This window comes from Sceloporus occidentalis, unplaced genomic scaffold, assembly GCF_023333645.1.
Source record: "Sceloporus occidentalis isolate IW3139 unplaced genomic scaffold, rSceOcc1.0.p SCAF_22, whole genome shotgun sequence".
NCBI classification, from domain to species: domain Eukaryota; kingdom Metazoa; phylum Chordata; class Lepidosauria; order Squamata; family Phrynosomatidae; genus Sceloporus; species Sceloporus occidentalis.
The window spans coordinates 5,432,041-5,453,786 of record NW_028317002.1 but is presented as its reverse complement, the minus strand read 5'-3'; the positions used below and the strand labels follow the sequence as shown (position 1 = coordinate 5,453,786).

Below are 21,746 nucleotides of genomic sequence, written 5' to 3'. Positions count from 1 at the left end.
GAAAGAAGTGAGCAAGCTAAGCCAGCAAAACTTTAAATTACATAACACATGGGAGACTTTTTAGGTTAGAAATTCACTTCTGCTACTGCACTGTTATATTTTCAGGCATTCCAATTTGATGTATGTTACCTTCTGATTCCTCTTGCTTCTGATGTTGAAGGTCTACTGGAACATGAAGCTCTGGGTTCGTTCCTTGAAGGTAAGGTACAGCAAGAGACTCATTCGCTAAATCCTGATTTGCCACCTAAGTAAAAAAAAAAAGTAAAAGGTTGCACACAGTGTATATATATATGTCTATAAACAACTAAGATGAAGGTAGTGAGAAAAACAAAATTGTAGAAAAAAAAAAAGTCAGGCCACTGTAACAAAGAGGTACTGATCATCTGAATAGATCAACACAGGGGTCAAGTCTGAAATTGATCTCTGGTGCAAAGTATGAATTTCTCCATATGCCTGACATATTCTACTTTGGTCTTTCAGTCCACAAAGAAATGCTTACTTTCACCAGTAAATTAGGATTAGGCTTGTTGCGTCTTTACAAGCAGTTTATAGATTGTTTCCTGGACCTTGCATCTGATAAATCTTAGACTACTGCTGGTATGATAAAGGGGATGGCAGATTTGTGTCATGTAATCTCATGAAAGGCAGTTAGTAATCCATAGGTGAAGTATTGAGTAGCATGCAGAGAGTCCATCCCATGTGAGCGATCTGAATCTACACAAACTTGCTTAAGGCTGGTGCACATATTAGTCCTCAGCTCTATAATATGAGGCTCACGTTGCTTAAAAGGGAAGTTTTGCTTCAATAAGGAAATAGATTGTTTGGAGGTTGACATATTTCATATTTACAGTTTACGATAGTTTAAATTTGAAAGGACCTCATACTTCCTCATCTGTTAATGTAAAGTGATGCCAGTTGCCTGAACAAAGGCGCTCCTGCCTTTGGCTCGATTGGTCTGAGGCCCAAAATATTTCTTCAGTGAAAGTTCCTAAACCTTCCATTTTGGGGGCATGTTTCAGAGAAACTGGGCAACCAGCTACTCTTGCTCATTATCAGAATAGTTGTGTGTACTCCAATGCAGGAACAGTAGACCACTGTAGACCAACACTATCTCAATTGTATGTTTTAACCCCAAGACCAGAGCTTTTTTCCATGTATTTACCATATATATTTTAATTAGAAACAAATAAATACTTAAATATCTGAGCATGTTACAGCAAGCACGATAATCAAAGCTGTACCTGTATATTATCTCCATGTGAATCATTCATTCTTTCAATTGCAAAGTCAAACAGTTTCAGGAAAAAATCTATAGAAAAATAATATTCAGCAGCAAGAGACCTAAGAGACTTGAGGATTACATAAAACTGAGCTCCTTGGTGGGCTAAAGGATAAAGCTTGTCTCTTAATACCAGCAGACCGGCAAAATCTGATTTAGCCTCTTCAAGCACTTGGAACACCTTGGGAAAAAAATGGACTGAATGAATAACAGAAGCAATTCCAATCAGTTATATCATATTTTTTACATCCTTACATTTTAGAAGCATATGGTATACCCATAAACAAAAGCTTTATGTTTCCTATTATGCATGTTTTTTTTTATAATCTTGAACGCAGACCCTTTTAAAGAACCTTTTGAGTGGTTGCTTTATGTGCAACCTTCGCCTTAAAGAGAAACTCTTGTTCAAAGCTGAATCTCATTAAAAAAAAACAATTTCCACACATACCTCAGTTATTGTATAATATAATTTTTTTGGTCATTGGCTGGTTTAAATGGTCCCTGGCAGAACAACAGAGAAAGGTAAATATATATCTTTGCATGTTATCACTTACTGTCCGCTTCTTTTCAAAGATTGCAGTTAGGTTGTCTGTATCATCCAGATTGTTTAAAGCAGATGAAGAAATACATTCTCTTGTTTTAATATCCAATTCTTCAAGAGTCTTCTGCTGTTCCATTATAAAGTTTGATATTTTCTAAAACCCAATTGCAAAACTTAGATAAGTATGTCATTCCTGCGTATAAGAAAAACTAGGTCTTTGTTATTCCCATAGCTTCCCGGCTTTATAAATATGCCACTACATGTGTTATAGGAATATATTCATATCTATAGTCTATTAATTAGCCATAATTTAGTTTGAATGACTATTATTAATTATTTAGGCACGGGTAGCTATGTTTGGGGCAACTCCTTCAAAGTTGCCCCAAACATAGAATTTACTAACTTTTTGAGGGTACCGGTCCAAAGGTAGTAACTACTATCAAAGTAACAACAAATGTATAGGTTTAGTAGCAGATTAGAAGTGGACATGGTTGAGTGGTGGTCTTGGCCCATTTCCACTAATGTCTAACCATATTCTACCAATGTTAAGCCTAGGTGCCTTTACAGTATAGTAGTTCTAGGATATTCAACTAAAAGCATATGGTAGGAACATATGTTTTTATTACACAACATACTGTATATCAATTTATTAACCAACCTATATAATTGCTTCCTGGCATAATTTAGTATGTTTGATTTTACTGTTCAAGGTGGACGATTGAGCACTTACCATTAATTGGCGATGGTGATCTGGCTGGAGTTTTTGAAAAGCTCTTCTTAGTAACAATTCCAATAGACTTCCTTCAGAGGAATCGTAATTAATTATAGATGTTCCAGCACTTATATCGTTATTAAAACAGGGCTCTAATTCAGCCGGTGCCAAGAAGAGTTTAAACTGATTTGAGCACAAAAGCCTATGTCCATTGAACGAAACAATTGAAGATGAATCTGGAAATAAACCATGTTTCAATTATATGTAATAATTCCCAAAATAAAATACATCTAAAATCCTTGATAATGCAATTATTATGCAAACTCACCTGTGAACTAGTGATTTACTAGAGAATAAAAAGACTATTTACAAGGTAAAGATGTCGGAGATAAACATATTTATGCACTGGGGATCAAAAAAATACTAGCATGATGCAAACAATTTGCTAATGATTCATAAATAATAGTAGTCTTAGCTAACTAAACGTAGTAGGGAAAAAGTAAATAACTGGATGTTCAGGTACATAAATTATAATTAGGAGCATGAAATGAAAACTTACCTTGATGATTGTCTTTATCCACAGTAGCGCTACAGTGATCAATGAGAGGTATCAGTAAGTCATCCCATTTGCTGCTGTAGTTGTTTAGAATCAACGGAGTCCCAGAAACAATGGCTTTTTCAATTGGTGCCAAGACGCTGCTATCCTTCCTGATAAAAAACAAATATCTATAACATCTGCAATACACTAATCTTCTACAGGTATGTTCTTTAATATTCTGCGCAGTACATTTTTATAAAGCAGCCCTTTTGATGGATCGTCCTCATTATTATTCATATAGCTTTGTATACATTTCTATTTCTGATTTTATGGTCACGCAAAGTAACGCGAAAGAGGAGTATTAACCCAATAAACAGAGAAAGCAGAAAGTGGAAACATTCTTTAGTGGAAAATCAAAAATGTGCTGCATTTAAACAAAATATAGCAAAACATTAAAACAAAAAATATTCACTTTATTAATAGTTTCCATTTTCTCTTGGGTTTATACTGCGATATTCATGTTTCTTATAGATACACACATAAATGCATATATTTGTTTTCCATTACACAGATAACTTCAACTGACCTTGCCTGCAGGTTTATGCAACACAAAGACTTCCCCAAAGATGTCTCCAGAATATCTAGAACCCATTTCTCTGCTTCAAAACACGAGTCTATCAGCAACACAGGGCGCTGGCAAGAACACAAAAGTATAGCTGCGTTCTCCATCTGCTGAGGTGTCCAGTCTGTAAAAGGATAAAGCATGTTTATATCGAACTGCCGTTCAATTACCGTTCTGTTACCCATGCTCAGGGCCTACATCAAGGTCACCACCTGTCCAATAACAAGGTGAGCCAAGCATAATAATGAAATGGGGACCACACGATACCTCTAATTTAATCAATTCTATAAGAGGCATAGAATACATTTATTTTGTCTCTCAAGAAAACATTCAGCATTTTCCAAGTCCCTGTTTTTTTCATGGCCGTAAGTAAGTAAGCTATTACTATATCCTTAGAAATAAAATGACAGTTCCCAAATGAAAATGTGTTATAGGTTGCTAAACTAGTATGATTATAGTACAAATACATTTGATGAATAGCCAAAAACTCTGCATCTAATTTAGAGACAATGTTGCCGCTCCTAATATATACAATATAGAGGGATCAGGGCAGAATACAATTAATTTGAGTATTTCAACATTTATTTAGGAATCTATAAAGGTATATTATATCCCTTAAACAACATTTCAAGCTGACGGGATCGCTTTCTGTGAATGCATAAGAAGGGATTTGTCAGATAAGCTTGAACTCTTGATGTGAGTCAGCGCACTGCTATCAGTATTTTGAATTGAGTCTATTAGTCACTTGTGAGACATACAGATTCATTTGTATTGTTTCAAAGGATTTGAAGCCAATTCAAATTCCGAGAGGGAAACTCCTAACGTTTTATTACTATCAGATTAAAATGTGTTTCCAAAAATATATAGTTTTCAGGCAGCTGCATATTAGACATGTTAGACACTGAGCAAGACACTAAGTCTAAAGAGGAACATACAGTAGTTTATTAGCACTGGAAAAAAAAAATGTAAATAATGACCATAATGTGTCTTCTCTCGTTTTCAAAACCCCAATTAAAGAAATGCTTTAACAGATTATAATAGTTTTAATTTTTATGATAATCGTGTACTATGAGTGGCAATGTGTATTATTCTTCCTAATCGGTGGCATATCTATTGCCTAGTCAAGAATGTAAAGGCATATACATCTGTGCCTCTGTTCTCTCTGTAAGACAAGTAGACCAGTTGGAATCCACTCCACTGTGAATTTGGGGAGCTCAAAACCAGATGAATGAGTGGGGCTTGGGGAATATTTGTTGAGTAACAAACATTCTTAAAGTGTTACATTACTGGGGACCTTGAATGAACTCCAACCTCACTTGAATGACCACACTTTGTTTGTACTAAGACAACAACTTGTTCTTTGTACTGACTCCCTAAATCATGAATTCTAGACTTCATTGTATTATGTAGCAATTTCTACATTTCCAATTTCTATCTTGTACAAAAAGCTACGTTACATACCTACACCATAGGAAAGCTACACGACTTTTCTTTAAAATTCCTGCTTTCAATGGAGAATGGACTACTTTTTAAATACATACTTGGTAGCTCTGTTACTTTTTGAAAGTTTAATACAAGAGACATGTATTAATCTACCTTTTGCTGCCCATCTTTTGATATCAGATTCTTGCACAATTCTTCTTAACAGAGCCTTTATGTAGTCTACATATAACTCCTCAGTAATTATTGGTGAGAACTTTGTATGCATCGACAGCCTATTTAGGTTGGTTTCAATATGGTCAGGATACGAGTTTTCCCCATCTTCAATCCTTTCTTCTTCTTTTCATGCAATAAATAAAATGGTATATAAATAAAAGGAAGCACACATATTGATGAATCAAAACTTTGTAATAAGCGATAACAAATACCGAAATAAAAGAGTATCTTTACTAGTAGCCAATAGGGTTATTTTCTTTTATACTTTTTAAAATAATTTATGGCTATTAGACAAACAAAATATCACAGTGTCAGAACAATAGTTACAGACAAACATACCAATACTTGCTTCTTGTTCTGTTTTGTTGTTTAAATCATTCCTTTGATTTTCCACAGGAGACTCAGAGGAGAACATAACAGAAAATTCAACTAAGCGTCCTGTGAAACAATTACTAAAATATTATTCTATTCCGCAGGAAGGCAAACATAGAAACACAGAATTTAGAATTTCATTTAGAGGACACACTTTAATAAATACAGTGTTGTGTGTTGTCAAATGGTTATGTTAAGATATATAACTAAATAAAAGTAATTTCTTATTTAAAGATACAAGAGAAATATTGGGCAGTCTGGATGAAAATTATTCTTAGAAATCAGCATATAAAGTCTATAGCCATGCAAACCCACAGACTCATTGAGATAAATACCATGACCAGATCTCACATAGCCTTATAAAGGATCCCACAGAGAATTAATCTATAGAAAAAAATGTCACAGCCTTCAGTTGCATCCTATCATTATGCGTGTGAATCAATGACAGGGCAAATGGGGCAGCTGCCCAATGGCCCAAACCCTTTGTGGCCCAAACTTGACATGAAATGTATCAGTCTTATACACAATAATGTTATAATGCATATGTATATTCTAATTATGCCACGCCATACATGTTCATTGCCCATGATTAAGATTAAAAAAAACCCTGCATGTATAAAAATACCTTTGACAGGATCAACCGAATCAATCATTAATGGGAGTCCTTTTTCTTTCAATGCCATGGGCCACTCCATGGTTAGCATAAATTGTCTAAAGTTGTGCTCATAAGCACCCAAGTAGGATACTAGTCCTGCCGCCATTGCTGTGCTGCCAGGGATACCACTGAGTCTCTCTGGAAGGGAACTCAAAACCAAAGCATATTTCTTCTTCTCCTCTTCAAGAAGCTTCAAAAAGATCAAAGACTGCTAATTAATGTAATGTTAAGACATGTTTGCGTCTATTATAAATGATTTGATTCTTAAGACTGGGTTTTGTGTTATATATATATATATATATATATATATATATACATGTGCACAATGCCCTCCACAAATATTGGCACCCTTGGTAAATATGAGCAAAGAAGGTTGTCTTTATTGTTTAACCCATTGATCATTTCTTCAAACATTACACAAAAATATGCTGTTCTCGTGGATATAAAGCAATTGCAAACACAGCACAGGTTTATAAAAAAAAATCATGGCTAATATATTTGAAGAGATTTAGCTCCACATAGGCAACAAAATGTAGTGTTAGGACCCACCTACATTGGAGTACTTTGGCGTAGTGGTGGGTTAAATATAATACGGTCACATGATGTGACTAAGTCTCCAATTTTGTTATCTTAGTAAGGTATTTTTAAGTAGCCTTAAAAAAAACTATAGTTTTGCGAGTTTATAATCTATTTGATGTGAGTGCACTGATCGATGCATTGTATATATATATATATATATATATATATATATATATATCCTGAGTGTTCCAGAAGCCTGCAGTTTGTACTTGGAATTAAAGTTTTGCTTTAATTTTGTTGTTTGGCTATGACAGATTCCCTAGGGTAAAACTTTTCTACAACATCTATACCTCCTAAATGTTTATTGATGGTCTTCAAGCTCATCACTAATGCAGGTTCACTTACATCACATAAGTACAGATGGCTTTCTGAAACACTGATCCACCCAAACCCATCTGATGAGATCCTTAAAACATGCACTGCTGGGGATTCTCAAGGATCCATCCAAACCTTTATTATAAAATCAGGTTGAACATTACTGCCCACTCTGCACAAATACTCTATTTTGTTTATTATTTTGTTAAAGTACATACCTGTGCTACATTTGCTGCTTGCTCCAGCTTCTGGGAGATTTCAATAGTCCTGTGCTGTTGCTTGTTTTTATGAACGGTGGCTTCTTCAAATCCCCTCTCTAGGTCACTTAGCCTCAGAATAAGTGCGTGCTTTCTCTGCTGTAAAGTTGTCATTTTCTGTTCTGCTTCTTGTAAAGCAATAGTAATTTCTTCCACTTTACTTTGTAAAGGTTTTACCTACAATACACAAAATTGCTCTTAGAGGTCAACAACCAATTTATGATGGCCACTTGAGCATAAACTCCTCTTTATACGATATCCAAAGGGCATGTTTCTAGTCAAATGTGAAAAATATATGTCATAAAAATAAATATTTTAAGTCCTAAAGATGTTCGCTTCCATTGTCAATGTCAAGTACATACCAGGACTAAAGCTATTACATTTCTTTACAAAGAAAAGCAAGCATTTACAATTTCACACCGTTAATTATATAGCATTACCTTCCCTTAGCACCAGATTCAAATGCATATATTGACATCTTAACAAGCGTGAAATTCAAGCCATTATTCAAATGAACTAAAGTGCAAAGCATAATGCAGGAAATCAAATAGTTATCCACACAATGCTTAAGTAATACATATTTAAATAAATAAAAGGATTTAACAAAATACAGGTGGTAGGTTTATACAAGGGAGGAGAAATAGTAGAGCAAGAGGCCGTAATCTAAAACTAGAGGGTCAGAAGTTTAGATGTAATGTAAGAATGTCTTACTTTACCGAGAGCATGGCAGATATATTGAGCGGCCTCCCAGCAGACAAATTTTTACATGAATAGTATATGCATATGGCTATCCTAAATCTAAGACTAGACCAAGGGCTGATTAAAGTTTGAGTCTTAATGGGCCATATGGTTTTTATCTGCTGTCATATTCTATGCCTAAATGTTTCTTATAGCTGGAAATCTTCAAAATGAGATTATCTTGGAAATAACCTGCATTATGATTTGTTACTCATTTTAACACTAGCATCTGCCAATGCATGGGTGAACCTTTCAGACCCAGAACTGATCAAAGGCTAAATAAATCCATGATTTGCTCTGTAATTTACAAATAACATATAGTTTGAGCCAAAGGGCACAGACAGTATTAAGTCAGCGTACTATATGAAAAAAGTGGCATGATGCCAATGTCATTAACTACCCAAGATTGCCACGTAAATTGTAAATAAATGATTATAGTATGTCACATACCGTAATTATCTACGATTACCTAAGATTATGCATAGCTTGTGGGGGGGGTTTTATAATCTTTTTTTTATTATTTTTGAAATAATTTCCCTAGTTCTGGACTGCCCTTGGACCTGGAACAGACTGAAACGTTGATGGTGCTGAGGAGGGACACACCATAGGACAGGCTATTAAGTTGCTGTCCGTTCTCAGCGAGTTATTCTGAAATGTCCATAGCATAGTCTAAGGCAAGTGATACATTTTCTAGACTTGCATCCAGCACTACAAAACAAAATGTAATAAACCACTGCTGGTAATGGGATCAGGTTGTTAACTTTGTATCCACTGGAATGTTTTCCATGTTGCCCCCCCCTGTCGTCAAAGAGATTTACAATGGCTGGCAGGGCCCCCATTTTAACCCTATGTCAAAAAGACTGTCATTTGTTTTTAATTCAGAGCCAGTGAACACAAATCACTTTCAATCTCAATTACCTGGCAGGAAATTTATTTAGAGAGCTGACAGGAACTAGTTGGGGGATTAATGATCACTGATTTATGAATATTGAGTACCATTTCAATAATCTAGGCAGAATAATCACTTGTAGCTCAAGCCAGCTTTTTGAACCATTATACTTTATAGCAATCACTCAAAGGAAGTTAAATGATTCTGATTTATAACCTTAACCTACAGGGTCCCGTGCGTTTGCTCTATCAGTGTGTAAATTCTACAAATGCAATTCTCTGCACCTCTAGAGAGCCAATTTAAGTCGGCATTATGCATGAGCTGCTAATGCTGGAATTCTCACCTCTCTTACTTAACTCATTAAATTTGCACTGAACATCTTGCAATTAAAATTTCACACATATTTCTTCTTATGATTGACATTTGGCCTTGGCAAAATTAGTTTAAATTGGTTTCTTTGAACATATAAAAGTAGTTCAGGAATTTGTTTTTCTTTTACGTGATACCGTAATATGTGTATTAGCCTTATGAACATGATCACTTTTAAATATGCTAACGTAAAGAGCAAATTCATTAAGGCTTAATGCCCAAGGAGTATTTTTACTTAAGAAGTAGAGAAAAAAAATTACACTTTCAAGAATGTACTTTCCGGTACACTAATACATCTGTATAAAATAAACGCATTTCAGGTTATGTATAGGAAATATAGCTGTAATCATTGTAAATGGTATAAACAAATAATTACATAACTGTTATCTAAAAGCTATTTAATTTCACACTTGTCATCTGTGCAACATCAATCGCTGCATTTCATATATGGACAATATTTTACCCGATTATACATATATATATATATATCATAATGCATACAGGTAAATGAAAAATGTACCTTGGATGCCAATATCCTGTAGTACTGTACTGCACCTTGAAGCCATCTCATAAGGCTACCTGCTGCCACGTTCCCACCAGACTTCCTCTCCATGTTCTCAGGTGTAAACTGTGCTTTTTTCATGTTAGCTTCTAGAAGTTCTAAGGTGGACTGAGGCATCTATGGAAATTAACATAGTAAGAGTAAGAAGAGCATTTCATCATAACAGACAGATGTACCGTATTGGCTCGGATATAGGCCGCCCCCGTATATAGGCCGCACCCTAAAAGTTTGGTGCTTTTTTAAAGAAAAAGTTTTTTTCTTTAAAAAAAAGCACCAAAAAAACATGCTGCCACTCTGTCTCCCCCCCGAGATATGCTACCACTGTCCTCCCCCCCCGAGATATGCTGCCACTGTCCTCCTCCCTCCCCGAGAAATGCTATCACTGTCCTCCCCCCCCCCGAGATATGCTGCCACTGTCCTCCTCCCTCCCCGAGAAATGCTATCACTGTCCTCCCCCACCCCGAGATACGCTGCCACTGTCCTCCTCTGCCTGATGTGCCGGCACCGGAAGTTGTATACGCGTATTGCGTAGATGTCCCCCGCCGGCCCCGCAAGACACCCGGGAGTCTGCTCCGGTAAGTCGGGGGGGGGGGGGCAGAGGTAAAACATGCATGGTGCAGGGGACCTGCATCCTACTCCCTGATACGCTTAGACAACCTCCCGTGCCGCCCCCCCCCGTGGGAAGTGCTGGCAGGGGAGGCTGTCTAAGCGTATCAGGGAGTAGGATGCAGGTCCCCTGCACCATGCATGTCCTGGGCGTCGGGCGCTAGACCCCGAATATAGGCCGCACCGCCACTTTAAAGACTTAAAGTGGGGGGGGGAAGTGCGGCCTATATTCGAGCCAATACGGTTTCCTAAACTACACAGAGTTACAATATTTATTACCTTAGCACTGCTGAAGGTTATTAGCTCATTCAGGAAGCGGTCAATATTTGCCATCTGCCTCTTTGCTCCCTTTGCCCAAGTCAGGTCAGTGTTAGGTGATTTCAGTAAAATAATGACAGATGCCATAAGTTCTTCAATATCCACATCAGGCTTTTGCATTGAACGTAGTTCTCCTATAGTCAATGTAAAAAAAAGTCCAACTAATGTGTTTCTCTTCCTAACATTACATATTGCAAAAGTGCCTTTTGAATGAACTACCTTATTTGGGCATGATTGGCTACAGCTAAAAATGGGGCGTGTAGGCTAATCCAAGTGACTTATTGGAATGTCTCTGATCTGGATATTGTTTCTATTCTTTAAACCTGAATAATTTTTTTATTTTAGATGTTTGGTGATGTTTTCTATATACTATATGTCACAGCAGAGCCTTGTCAGAAAATGGGAAGAAGATCATCTTAGCAGTTGGAGAAAGACTTTCCATCTCAACTACATGGTAGATTGATTGAAATAAATGTTACTACAGCCCAATGCTAGATCACATCATAAATTGATAACCACTCATCTTGACAAAACAGAGAGACAAGATGGAAGGCTGGGCCTGTAGAGTTCATGCTCATGGTTTGGCATTTGGGGCTGTGTCCTGTCAGGAGTAAAGGCAGTCCTACAGTGAAAGAGGACATGGTTCTCCCCTCACATGCTAGTACAAAGAGTGCCAACATTCCCTATAATCCTCCTAAATACTCTTACTTTATCTATTGTTTCAAGTATGAATTTAAGGGAGAAGAGAAGTTAAGGATTCTACTAGTAAAGCCTGTTGATGTGTGGTGTGCCAATCTTGTTAGCTAGCCAAATTGGGTTGTGATAGTATTAAAAATAGATTGTTTATTCAGATAATATGTGTTCAGTGTAGTCTTATGCATATGTAAAATTAATAGAGTCCTACTTAGTTTTAGTCTTTTGGATATTTTGCTATTCATTTTAAGATAAGCATTTTACCAAGTTCACTGAAATTTCTTAGAAAGTAGAAACACTGAAAACTTTTAAGACTGGCACTGGAATACATGACATAGTTAGCAAATTTGCAATTATGTTTGTACTTCTGTTTACAATTTTCTTTTGCTGTCTTCCAAGCAAGAATTATTCCTACCTTATACACAGGATATGTTGGCTAGTTGCTTACATTTACTTATTTTGTAGATTTCCTAGAGAATTTAAGTTTAAATGGAGCCAATATATCTTGCCTAAGTGTAGAAACATGGACACACTTTATAGGAATTTAAGAAAAAACAGCTGCTTGGAGAAGAGAAATAGTTTGGCAAACAGCTCTTACATTATAGACACAAATACAAAGAGATACATGAACAGAACATGGTCTATTCAGAGCATAATTTGTAAGTATCCTCCTGTTTAGATGTGTATGTATGTAAAATCACATCATTAAAAAAAGGACACCAGAGATGCACTCACCTAGAGCCCTTACATCAATACGATGTACTAGCTCCTTGATATTTTCTAAGATAGCAGAACACTTATACTTTGCTCTTTCATGTGCTAGTTGATATTCAGGTAGGAGAGTTTTGAATTTTTTAATTTTCTGTAACTGCTGGTGGACAATTTGGATCTTTTGTTCCACTACAGCTTTGTCTTGGGCAATCTGATGTAAGATTTTCAGGGTCCCTTCCTTGTGTTCTTCAAGGACAGTCTTTTGATGCAAAAGATCATCTGTCAGCTTTTCATGACACCTCAGCTTTTCTGCAATGTGGCCAAGTGCTTCCTTTGCCATCTCATGTTTCTTGATTACATCATTATACTGCTCTTTCATTAAGAATCTAAAACACTTGACAAAGTTTTCAAATGTTGCATTAGTGATGATTCCATATTTCCCTTGTGTTGATTTATCACTTGTCACAATAGATATGTGCATGGATGATAGGAGATGACAAACATTTTCTCTTTCTTCCTTGGTCAGCATTTCTAGATCTCCAATATGATAGCTTGCATGTTCAACTAGATTTTCACTTAAATAAAATAAAACAGATATAGACAAAGTTAAGTATATTTACTAGTAGAGGAAACCAATTATTTAATTCAATACATTTTTAATTCAAATGTTTAGCAATACAAAATGATGGAAATGAGGAAATGTGAGGAAAACGAATGTGGTATAAATAATTGACCCACAGATTTAAAATGCATATTAGTTTTGTCAGTGATCATTTTATATATTTTATAAATTTCGGTAAATCCGGTTGAGGTTAATGAATTCTGAACTTTTCCTTACCGTGACCATTGTGGCAAAAAGTAAACATTTATTGAATTAATAAGTGAAGAAAATTCCAGGCACCACTTGTGAAACAAAGGACCTGTGCTGCTGTGAATGAGAAGCCAACGAAGGTTTTGCTGCACGGCCTGTAGGAAAAGCTTCCACGCGTTCTCTTTGGAGTATGTGAGCCCGGCATTGGTCACCTGAGAAATATTAACAAATTTGAAAAAGAACCTTACATTGAATTGTTGGTTTTCGACTGGTGTACTATGGTAAACAATACTCAGGTTTAGAAGAGGTAGGTAATCTGGATTACAAAACTCATGGTGTATTGTTCTGCTACTTGATGGTGGAAGATGTTGCTACTCTCACATGTTATTGTGAGTAGGAAATGTAATTCTGGAAAGATGCCATCAGAGGCCTACCCCTGTGGATATGTCAGCTAGAGCCTTTGTTATTGGACCTTTTGCTGTGAAAAATATATGTTTAATATTCTGATGTAAAATAGCAAACCAGTCTAATGCACCATGGCCATCCTATGAATACCCTAAAACAATAGCTGTGTTGCTAACTACACTGATTCATTAACTACAATGAAACAGGAGTCTTTTAGAAAACGTAATTTTTTTACATGACAGGAATTACCTCATTTCTCATAGCATTTGCTATGGTGGCTTGTTGCTCAGATGTGAATAGGTGAGCTACTGATCCAAAAACAACAAACTCAGTCATATAAGCCAACGCTGTGGAATCGATCTCCTCTTCTGAGAGCAAAAGCAAAGTCTTCTGGCCCTGTAGAAAATTGGAAGGTAAGCGACAGAAAGCCACAGTAGAGGGCTGGCACCATTTAGCATGGAGAGCAAGTCCACAGAATGACCTAGTATTCAACATTTGGCAGACATGGGGTACTATCCAGACCTGTCTTGTACACATTTACCAAAAGGGACTGCAGAGAAAGAATATACAAGGAGCACATAAAGAATTCAGTCACAGGTAAATTATGCCAAGAAAAGACTTCAAGCAATTGTTACCCTGCCCTCCTTGCCAGCCCTCATCTGAGAAGGCATAATAATAAATATTATCATTTTGACACTGCATTTATTTCTACATAGTAAGAAATAAGCGTAATCGTCCAAAATTAATCATTGCACATAAAGTAAATGACATTTTTACAGGAGAGTATGATGTTGGGGATGTTTTGGACATACATACAGCTACCATCATGTTCAGAAACTGCATTAAAACAAGAAAAATAATCTTGTATGTATTTGTTAATACCGATCTATAAAAGTACAACTAACTGGACTAGCATGTAAAACATTGGTTAACCCTGACAAATTATATGTACAGCGAGGGTAATGTACAAGAAGCCACTTGAAACGTGGTAAAATAATCACTTTTCACCACAATCACATTTTATATATAACCCCAATATATTAGTAACCTTAGCAAATGAGTAAGTCATCATCGTCAATATTGGACACACTGTAACAAAAAAAACTAAATGCTCCTGCATAGATACATTGGACCATATGGGCTTAAACCATAAGAATACCCTAAAAGTAGCAAAGAAAGTTAATCCTAGAGAACCCTAGTGACTTCCCATTCATGAATCCAGTGTTCACACAATTGTTGTCGTAGCCTTGATTAATTAAAGAAACTCACCTTCAGTCCAGCTTTCACATAACAGTCTACCAGCTGCGATTTTAAGAATTTGGCTCCTTGGTCTTTCTTGTCCGCGTTGTTATGTGACCCAATCTGGACCACCGTGAAACCAGAAAGATGCGCAGCAAGTCGAGCTACCGAGCTGCTGGTACGGAGACACCCTTCTCCACACAGCATTGAATGCGCGCTACCATTAGGGCTTCCCAGGTTTCGAGTCAAGCGAGATAATAGTTCAACAGCACACTAAGGAGAATAATCAAGTGTTATTGCAGGATACACACATAACTGGATTGCAATTTACCTGAGTTTTACTGAAGAATGGAAAAATGATCTTAGCTATGACTTGTGGTTTGTAATTATTGTTTGTTATTTGTGTGTTTTAGGTTTTTACGTTTCCTTCTAGATGTGGCAACTGTACTGTACATTGCGGGGTAGTTCTAGAACATGTACTAAAATGTACTGTTTTATAATTTTAGAAAGAGTAATAACTTTCCAAAGAGAATTGTCATAATCATTTTGCCCTTGATATGTTTTGCATATAGAAATATAGTTTTATGAGACACAAACACATTATTATTTTTATTTATTGCAGTAGTCTTATTTTTATGAGACTAATGTGAACATGTTGTATATGTCAAGGCTGAATTTCAGCAGGGTCATGCCTGTTCAATGAGAGGTGGTTTAATTGATGGTTATGGCTGTGATTGATGGGTCCAACAACCTGTGGGAGTTTGCCCTTACTTTTTCACTCTGGCCAATCAAGGGGAAGGGACAAGCATTATATTTATAGCTGATGCAATTTTAACTTGTTAGTAGCAGCAATTACAGAGTGATGAGTGTGAGACAGTGATCGTTTAGCAGAGGCTGAGATTGATGCTCACTGCTCAGATACAATACTGCAAGTTCAATAATAAAGTAATACATAATACTTCAGTGCAGAAATTGACTGGTATGGACTGGATAAGCTGTAGTGTATGTATATAATTTATATATACCACTTACATTATTTCCCAATTTATTTTAGGGCAAAACCCTTATATATATTTGTGATAAAAATAGACATTTGACTGTGCTGGCACATAGTGTGTTTAAGTTATTTATTAAATTCTGTTCTGTTCCAGATTAAGACAGTTGCCCATTTACCCTACCAGCCAAACATCTAATTTGTGGACAAGTTATTATTTTTATTTTTTTTATTCTATCATATCGTCATATTTATTCTTCATTGATAAATAAATATTGGTGACAAAAGCAATATATGACAAAAGGGCTGCGTATGTCTATCATCATGAGGTGTTGTCAAAACAGATCACTATATGCTTTTATTCATATTTGAACTAAAATCCAAAAATTTACAGATCTCCCTGTGAAGATCAGTAATTCTTTAAAATCAACAAATTATTATGCAATACTGACACTAATAGATTATTATTATTATTGTTTTATATAGCGCCATCAAATTCCGACGCGCTGTACAATGGGTACACAGGACATAACAAGGAGTATGTAATATAACAAATTGACTAACAGAGACAACAGGTGAGGAGAGCCCTGCTCAAACCAGTTTACAATCTAGAGATGCTCGCCAGCATCAGTCTCTTTGGAATACACTCATCTATGTAGCAAGTTAATTTCACAAAGGATGTTTATAAAGTAAAACAGATCAATAAGCCTGTTGCTCATGTTACTTGTTCTTCATTTCAGCAAGTACTCAATTATTTCTTCAATAATGTATGAACCAGGCTATGAATGACAAGATAAACAAATCACAACAACCAACCTTATAAAAAGTGATGTTCATTCTTGGGTTGACTTTGTTGTATTCTTGCAGTGCCTCTGCCAATAATTCCTCCATGTGGGTCAAATTAAATGTTTGCTGATAGCCATCTAAAATGCGAATGGTGCTGCATGCCTTCTCGTTTCTTCTGAACACATTTGTGTCCTGCTGCTTAGCTACTGTGGTTATTAAACCACCTTCATCTTCCATAATGTTACTAAACAAGGGCTGGTGAGGGCTGAGGAGGATCTGCAACTATAACACATCAGGGGTTTTTATATCTTACAGATACATAGAAATGAATATTATGTGTTTGTCATTTCAGTTCTTATGAACCCTCAACAGAACAGTCGTGTTCATTCTCCAAAATACTGAATATAAACCTCTCAATCTAATAGTCTCAGCGGTTCTCAAGATTTAATGTTAAAACTGGTAGAAATATCTGACAGCACTAGCTACCTCCTAAAAATTGCCCCTTTCATTGAATTAGGCTACCCCTAAATCAGAACACTTATATGATCCAAAGCACCTAAAAATGTGTTATTTTGATGAATGAAATCATTGCGTTGATGAAAACAAAAGATAATTATTTGAGTTTTTTTCAACAATATAATAAAGCATAGTTAAAAACTTCAAATGAATGCTTGTTGTTTATTAAGAAGTACCATGTACTATGACATTTCAGTTTGTTGTATAGTTAGTTATAATACCTCTTCCTCATTAAATACTTTCTTTGATGCGACGGTAAACTCTTGTTGATATCTGCTGCGATCCACAGAGCTAGACATCCGATGTCCATACTCCCAGTCACATTCATGTTTCCATAAATGCATGAGCTGCTCTGCCGTGCTAGTCCCATCCAGAGAAAGGCAGATATTTCTGTGAATGTAACAGAAGATAAACTTACGGCGATAAACAAAAATTCTATTTTAAAATAGATGGAAGCAATATTATGTCTAGAACTCTTGATACTCCTTACCTACCAGTGCATCAACTTATCAGTCACTTTGGTTTTTTTTTTGTTGACAAAAAAAAGTTACATTTACATCAGAATACAGTTAGTGATGTGATTTTGAAACTGGAGAACATTGTTCTAGAGGAGTATTTTTATTTAATAAATGAAAATACTGACAATATTTATTATTTTTTAAACCATACAATACAGGATGTTCTTTTCATTTTTGGTTTACATTTGCATGTTATCTATTGTGAAATGTCATTTAAGAAATCTTAAAGGAACAGTTGAACAAACAACGGATTTATCCAATCTGCATGTAATACAAGTTACATTCTACCTACCATGTGTTTTATATATTAACTTGTGCACCACAATTTCTGTGGTGCAGGGATCCCTCTCATTCATTACTTTATATAGCTAATAGGTATGCTTTTATCTACCACCTCTCTGTATTAATATCATTAAGATATATCATATGCACTTAAACACAGGCAGAATTTCATTTTGAAGTTCTTTAAAAATCGATACCTTTGCCTGGGCATTCTATATCTATACCTAATATTTGTTTCATTTATTTTTTTATTAATATTAATCAGGTACTTTACTTTACATGCTCATTATTTAAGTATTATTTATTGTTAATTATTATATTTATTATTTCATATTTGTAAATGTCTTAAAACGGTTTTAATACCTCAGCAGAGACATAAACATCTAATTACATGAATGCTAATACAAATTCCCCAGATAGGAGATTCCTTTATACTTATTGAAAAATGTACAAGCCTCAATGGAGGCTTCGGGTAATACGCTCCATTATCCATAACTTCAGTAATGAATGCCAGAAACAATTTCTGGATTTTATAGAACTATCCTTTACTTACACCAAATGCTCCTATTCCTCCCATTGTAGATGATGATAAAAAATAGGGAAAAGGCAGGTAAAGCTTATAAGAAAAGCAAGTATTGAAAAGAGTCCAAAAGCATGCATGGCCAGGACCCTGCTAGCAGTGCAGAGAAAGGGTATTTAAGATGCACCACCAAACCTCACATGCTGAGGAACATTGGTCTCTTAGACACAGTCAAATAGACCAAAGCCTGACTTATTTAATACTACTGAAAGTAATGACTCTCGGAGGTGTTCGTTATACCTTTATCTAATAATAACGGCGATTCTGATTAAGACCTGGATCAGGTTGAACCTGTTCTGAAGGGTTCTGGAAATCATGAACCTAAGATTGGGGTTTTGGTGGATGATTATGATGAACTCCTATTTTATCGGGGCTGCATAAAGCTTTCAAGAGCTTTAGAATTAGTAGGAATATTGGAAAAGGTATAGATAGGTCCTTGCATGAGTGTCAGAGTAGACACGTTGATCATATTGGCCCCTTAGTAAAAATGTTTAATATTACTGAGGAAGCTAGAATTAATGGCAATACCTCTATTTTTGAGGCTGGATACAAAGAGCAAACCGTGTTTTGGATAATGCCAATTTGGCATTATATATTGAGAGAAGGCATTCTTTCTTATCGAGATTAGGTCCTTAATTGTCAGACATAGTTTACAACAAATCCAGTAACCCAGCCCATGTGAGTTTGTTTGGTTATTCTTACATCAGAGATCTCGGAAAATGTGTTAATATGTTGACAAGTCCCATTAAAACCAAATTATTTGTAGCTGCTTTAAACTTGCTGTTCATGTTTCATCTTCTATTATTTATTAAGGTAATTTACTTTTATGTTTGCCTCTTTAGCTTAACACTTGCATAATACAAGCCTCCTGTCTATAATAAAATGCAAAGATTTTGCTAGCCGAGTTATTAATACGCAATTAGGAAAATCGTTACTTAATGTAACGCCACTAGCAAAATCTTTAACTTAACAACAACAAAAAATACAGTCCTGTAAAAAAGAAGCTGAGTGGTTGACAAGACATTTTGACAAGGACAAGGACATTCTGGACAACTAATGTGTCTAGAAAATGCAAGTTCAAGTCAAAATTCTAGTAATTGATCATTGTGCTTAAATTCAAGTGAATGGCACAGACAAGAAAAATATATTACTTTTCTAGTAATTGTCAGAAGCCGCCAAGGGACATTCTAGTGATGTTGCCAAGCTTTCTATACCACAGACTACACTGACATGTCACCTTTGAGTAGTTTTTTTTTTACTCTGTTTGCAGGTTACCCAAAGTGCTGACATTCAGATAACCATTCCAGGTAGTAAAATAATAGGCCTTTCAAATAATCCAAGCCAACATCTTACACCCTTCTAATTCCATTACCTGAATATTTTTGCAAGGTCTCGAAGTGTGAATATGTAGTGACAACGTTGAGATGTCCTCAGGAACGCATTTCTTAGCCTCTCCTGTAGCTCTATGGTAACCGTAGTAAAAGCGGAAAGCAATCCTGGGAAGTGATGGGCAGATGGAGTGGCTAAATCCCCAGCCTGAATAATTTATTAAAAATAGATTAATGTTAATAATAAAGATATTACAATGCGTAATAAACCTGTGTTTTAACACAGCAGCTAATGACTAAATTATAAATTGTTGTTCTGTAATTCTTGAGATGAACCTCTGAACCCTTCAGACTTTCTTTTGGATGTTAACTTTAGAGGTGCTCACCAATAAAGTACCAAAGGGCTATATTTATTAAGGGAAACGGTCCCAGCAAAGAGCAGATGGTTCTGCTAAACTAATTTCAGAATTGATCCACATGTATCCTAATATATAGTCCCGAAAGTTCATGGAGGTTTTCCAAAAGAATAGACTATTAACTAAATGTTGTTAGTACATAGGATGGGATTTACACTCCAGAATGTAAATCCCATCCAGAGGTTTTCCAAAAGAATAGACTATTAACTAAATGTTGTTAGTACATAGGATGGGATTTACACTCCAGAATACCCAAGGCAAAAGGTCCACTGATGCTGAAGTATATGATAATGCAAAAAAACCCAAACAAACAAAAGGTTATGTAGAGCAGTCACAATATAGAAAGGGTAGAAAATAGATGCAAAGTGAACAGAGAATATATGAAAATACCTTGCATTCTGTGACTGGAGGTAGGAAGTGAGTTTTCAAAATGGTACTGAATATGGAAAATTGATCATCTTGACTGAAAAGATAAAAACACAATCACAGTAAAAAGCTATTGTGTTCAATGTATGATTTGTGGATCAACTCATTTTGAGCTTGATGTCAATGAGATTCCGTAGAGAATGCAGGAGACCATTGGAGACCTGAACTTTGCATTCCTTATATAAACTGTTAAATATGTAGCTACCTTTCTAATTAATATTTGCAAATTTAAGGAAAAGTTAAAAAAATAAAAACATATTTGGCTAGGCTTAAGCAAACAAAGCAGTCCCACAGTTACTAACATGGCTTATACTTGACTGGTGCTTGAGCAAGCATGAATACATTTCTTCACATTAAAATTATATTTTTAAGTAAGTTGGTAAAAAACCTATCCATCTAAAAAAATATCAGCATAAGACCATAAGATTGTTCTCATTATTTCCCCATGTTAAAGGCCAGTGTAGTAGGCAATTTTAATTTCATAGAATTTAGTTCTACATACCATCATTTATTTGTTAATGTCTTTAAAGTCATGTCTATTCCATCAACACTGAGCTAATTAACACTTAAATGGAAAACTGCATATATGACACACAAATAATTATTCTTATTTCAGGATCAGTATTGGACTATTACTTGAGCATTAAAGTGGCATTACATAAAGGCGAAATGACCAACCTTGGATAGTGGCAGTATAAGACACAGAAATGCCTGAGCAGGCGTAGTCTCTGCTTTGAGAATCTTTCTGTTGTTGTATTCCAGGTGGCTAGGTAAATTATATCACTTATAGTTCTCCACTTTAAAGAGGAAGGGTCGAATATTTTTTCTTGATCAAGAAGCTGACGAACAAACTCACAGGCAGGTTGTCTCCCATTCTTGTCCACCTAAAGTATAAAATGTATATTTATTACAATGTATTTCCAATTTGTTTTGAAGCCAATATGTCCGCATCGTCATAACCATTTTACAACATGTATTAGCATTAACTTTAAAATAAACAAAGTCAAGCTAATTGCACTATAAAAACATTCCA

At 35.6% G+C, this 21,746-nt stretch overlaps 1 protein-coding gene across 1 annotated transcript in view; it reads right to left on the bottom strand.

The window, feature by feature from the left end:
• The window catches only part of LOC149300926 (uncharacterized), a 164,755-nt gene that overhangs the window by 64,321 nt on the left and 78,688 nt on the right, over window positions 1-21,746 (bottom strand). The window contains exons 53-71 of the mRNA XM_089484481.1: window positions 21,392-21,597; window positions 20,678-20,750; window positions 19,916-20,079; window positions 17,385-17,553; window positions 16,678-16,929; window positions 14,898-15,140; window positions 13,878-14,024; window positions 13,251-13,435; window positions 12,437-12,987; window positions 10,970-11,142; window positions 10,043-10,201; window positions 7,488-7,703; window positions 6,346-6,565; window positions 3,657-3,816; window positions 3,092-3,240; window positions 2,551-2,768; window positions 1,834-1,974; window positions 1,242-1,460; window positions 130-244 (exon numbers count right to left, since the gene is read on the bottom strand). Coding sequence (XP_089340607.1) covers window positions 130-244; window positions 1,242-1,460; window positions 1,834-1,974; window positions 2,551-2,768; window positions 3,092-3,240; window positions 3,657-3,816; window positions 6,346-6,565; window positions 7,488-7,703; window positions 10,043-10,201; window positions 10,970-11,142; window positions 12,437-12,987; window positions 13,251-13,435; window positions 13,878-14,024; window positions 14,898-15,140; window positions 16,678-16,929; window positions 17,385-17,553; window positions 19,916-20,079; window positions 20,678-20,750; window positions 21,392-21,597 — 3,760 coding nt within the window. The remainder of the gene's footprint in view (window positions 1-129; window positions 245-1,241; window positions 1,461-1,833; window positions 1,975-2,550; window positions 2,769-3,091; window positions 3,241-3,656; window positions 3,817-6,345; window positions 6,566-7,487; window positions 7,704-10,042; window positions 10,202-10,969; window positions 11,143-12,436; window positions 12,988-13,250; window positions 13,436-13,877; window positions 14,025-14,897; window positions 15,141-16,677; window positions 16,930-17,384; window positions 17,554-19,915; window positions 20,080-20,677; window positions 20,751-21,391; window positions 21,598-21,746) is intronic.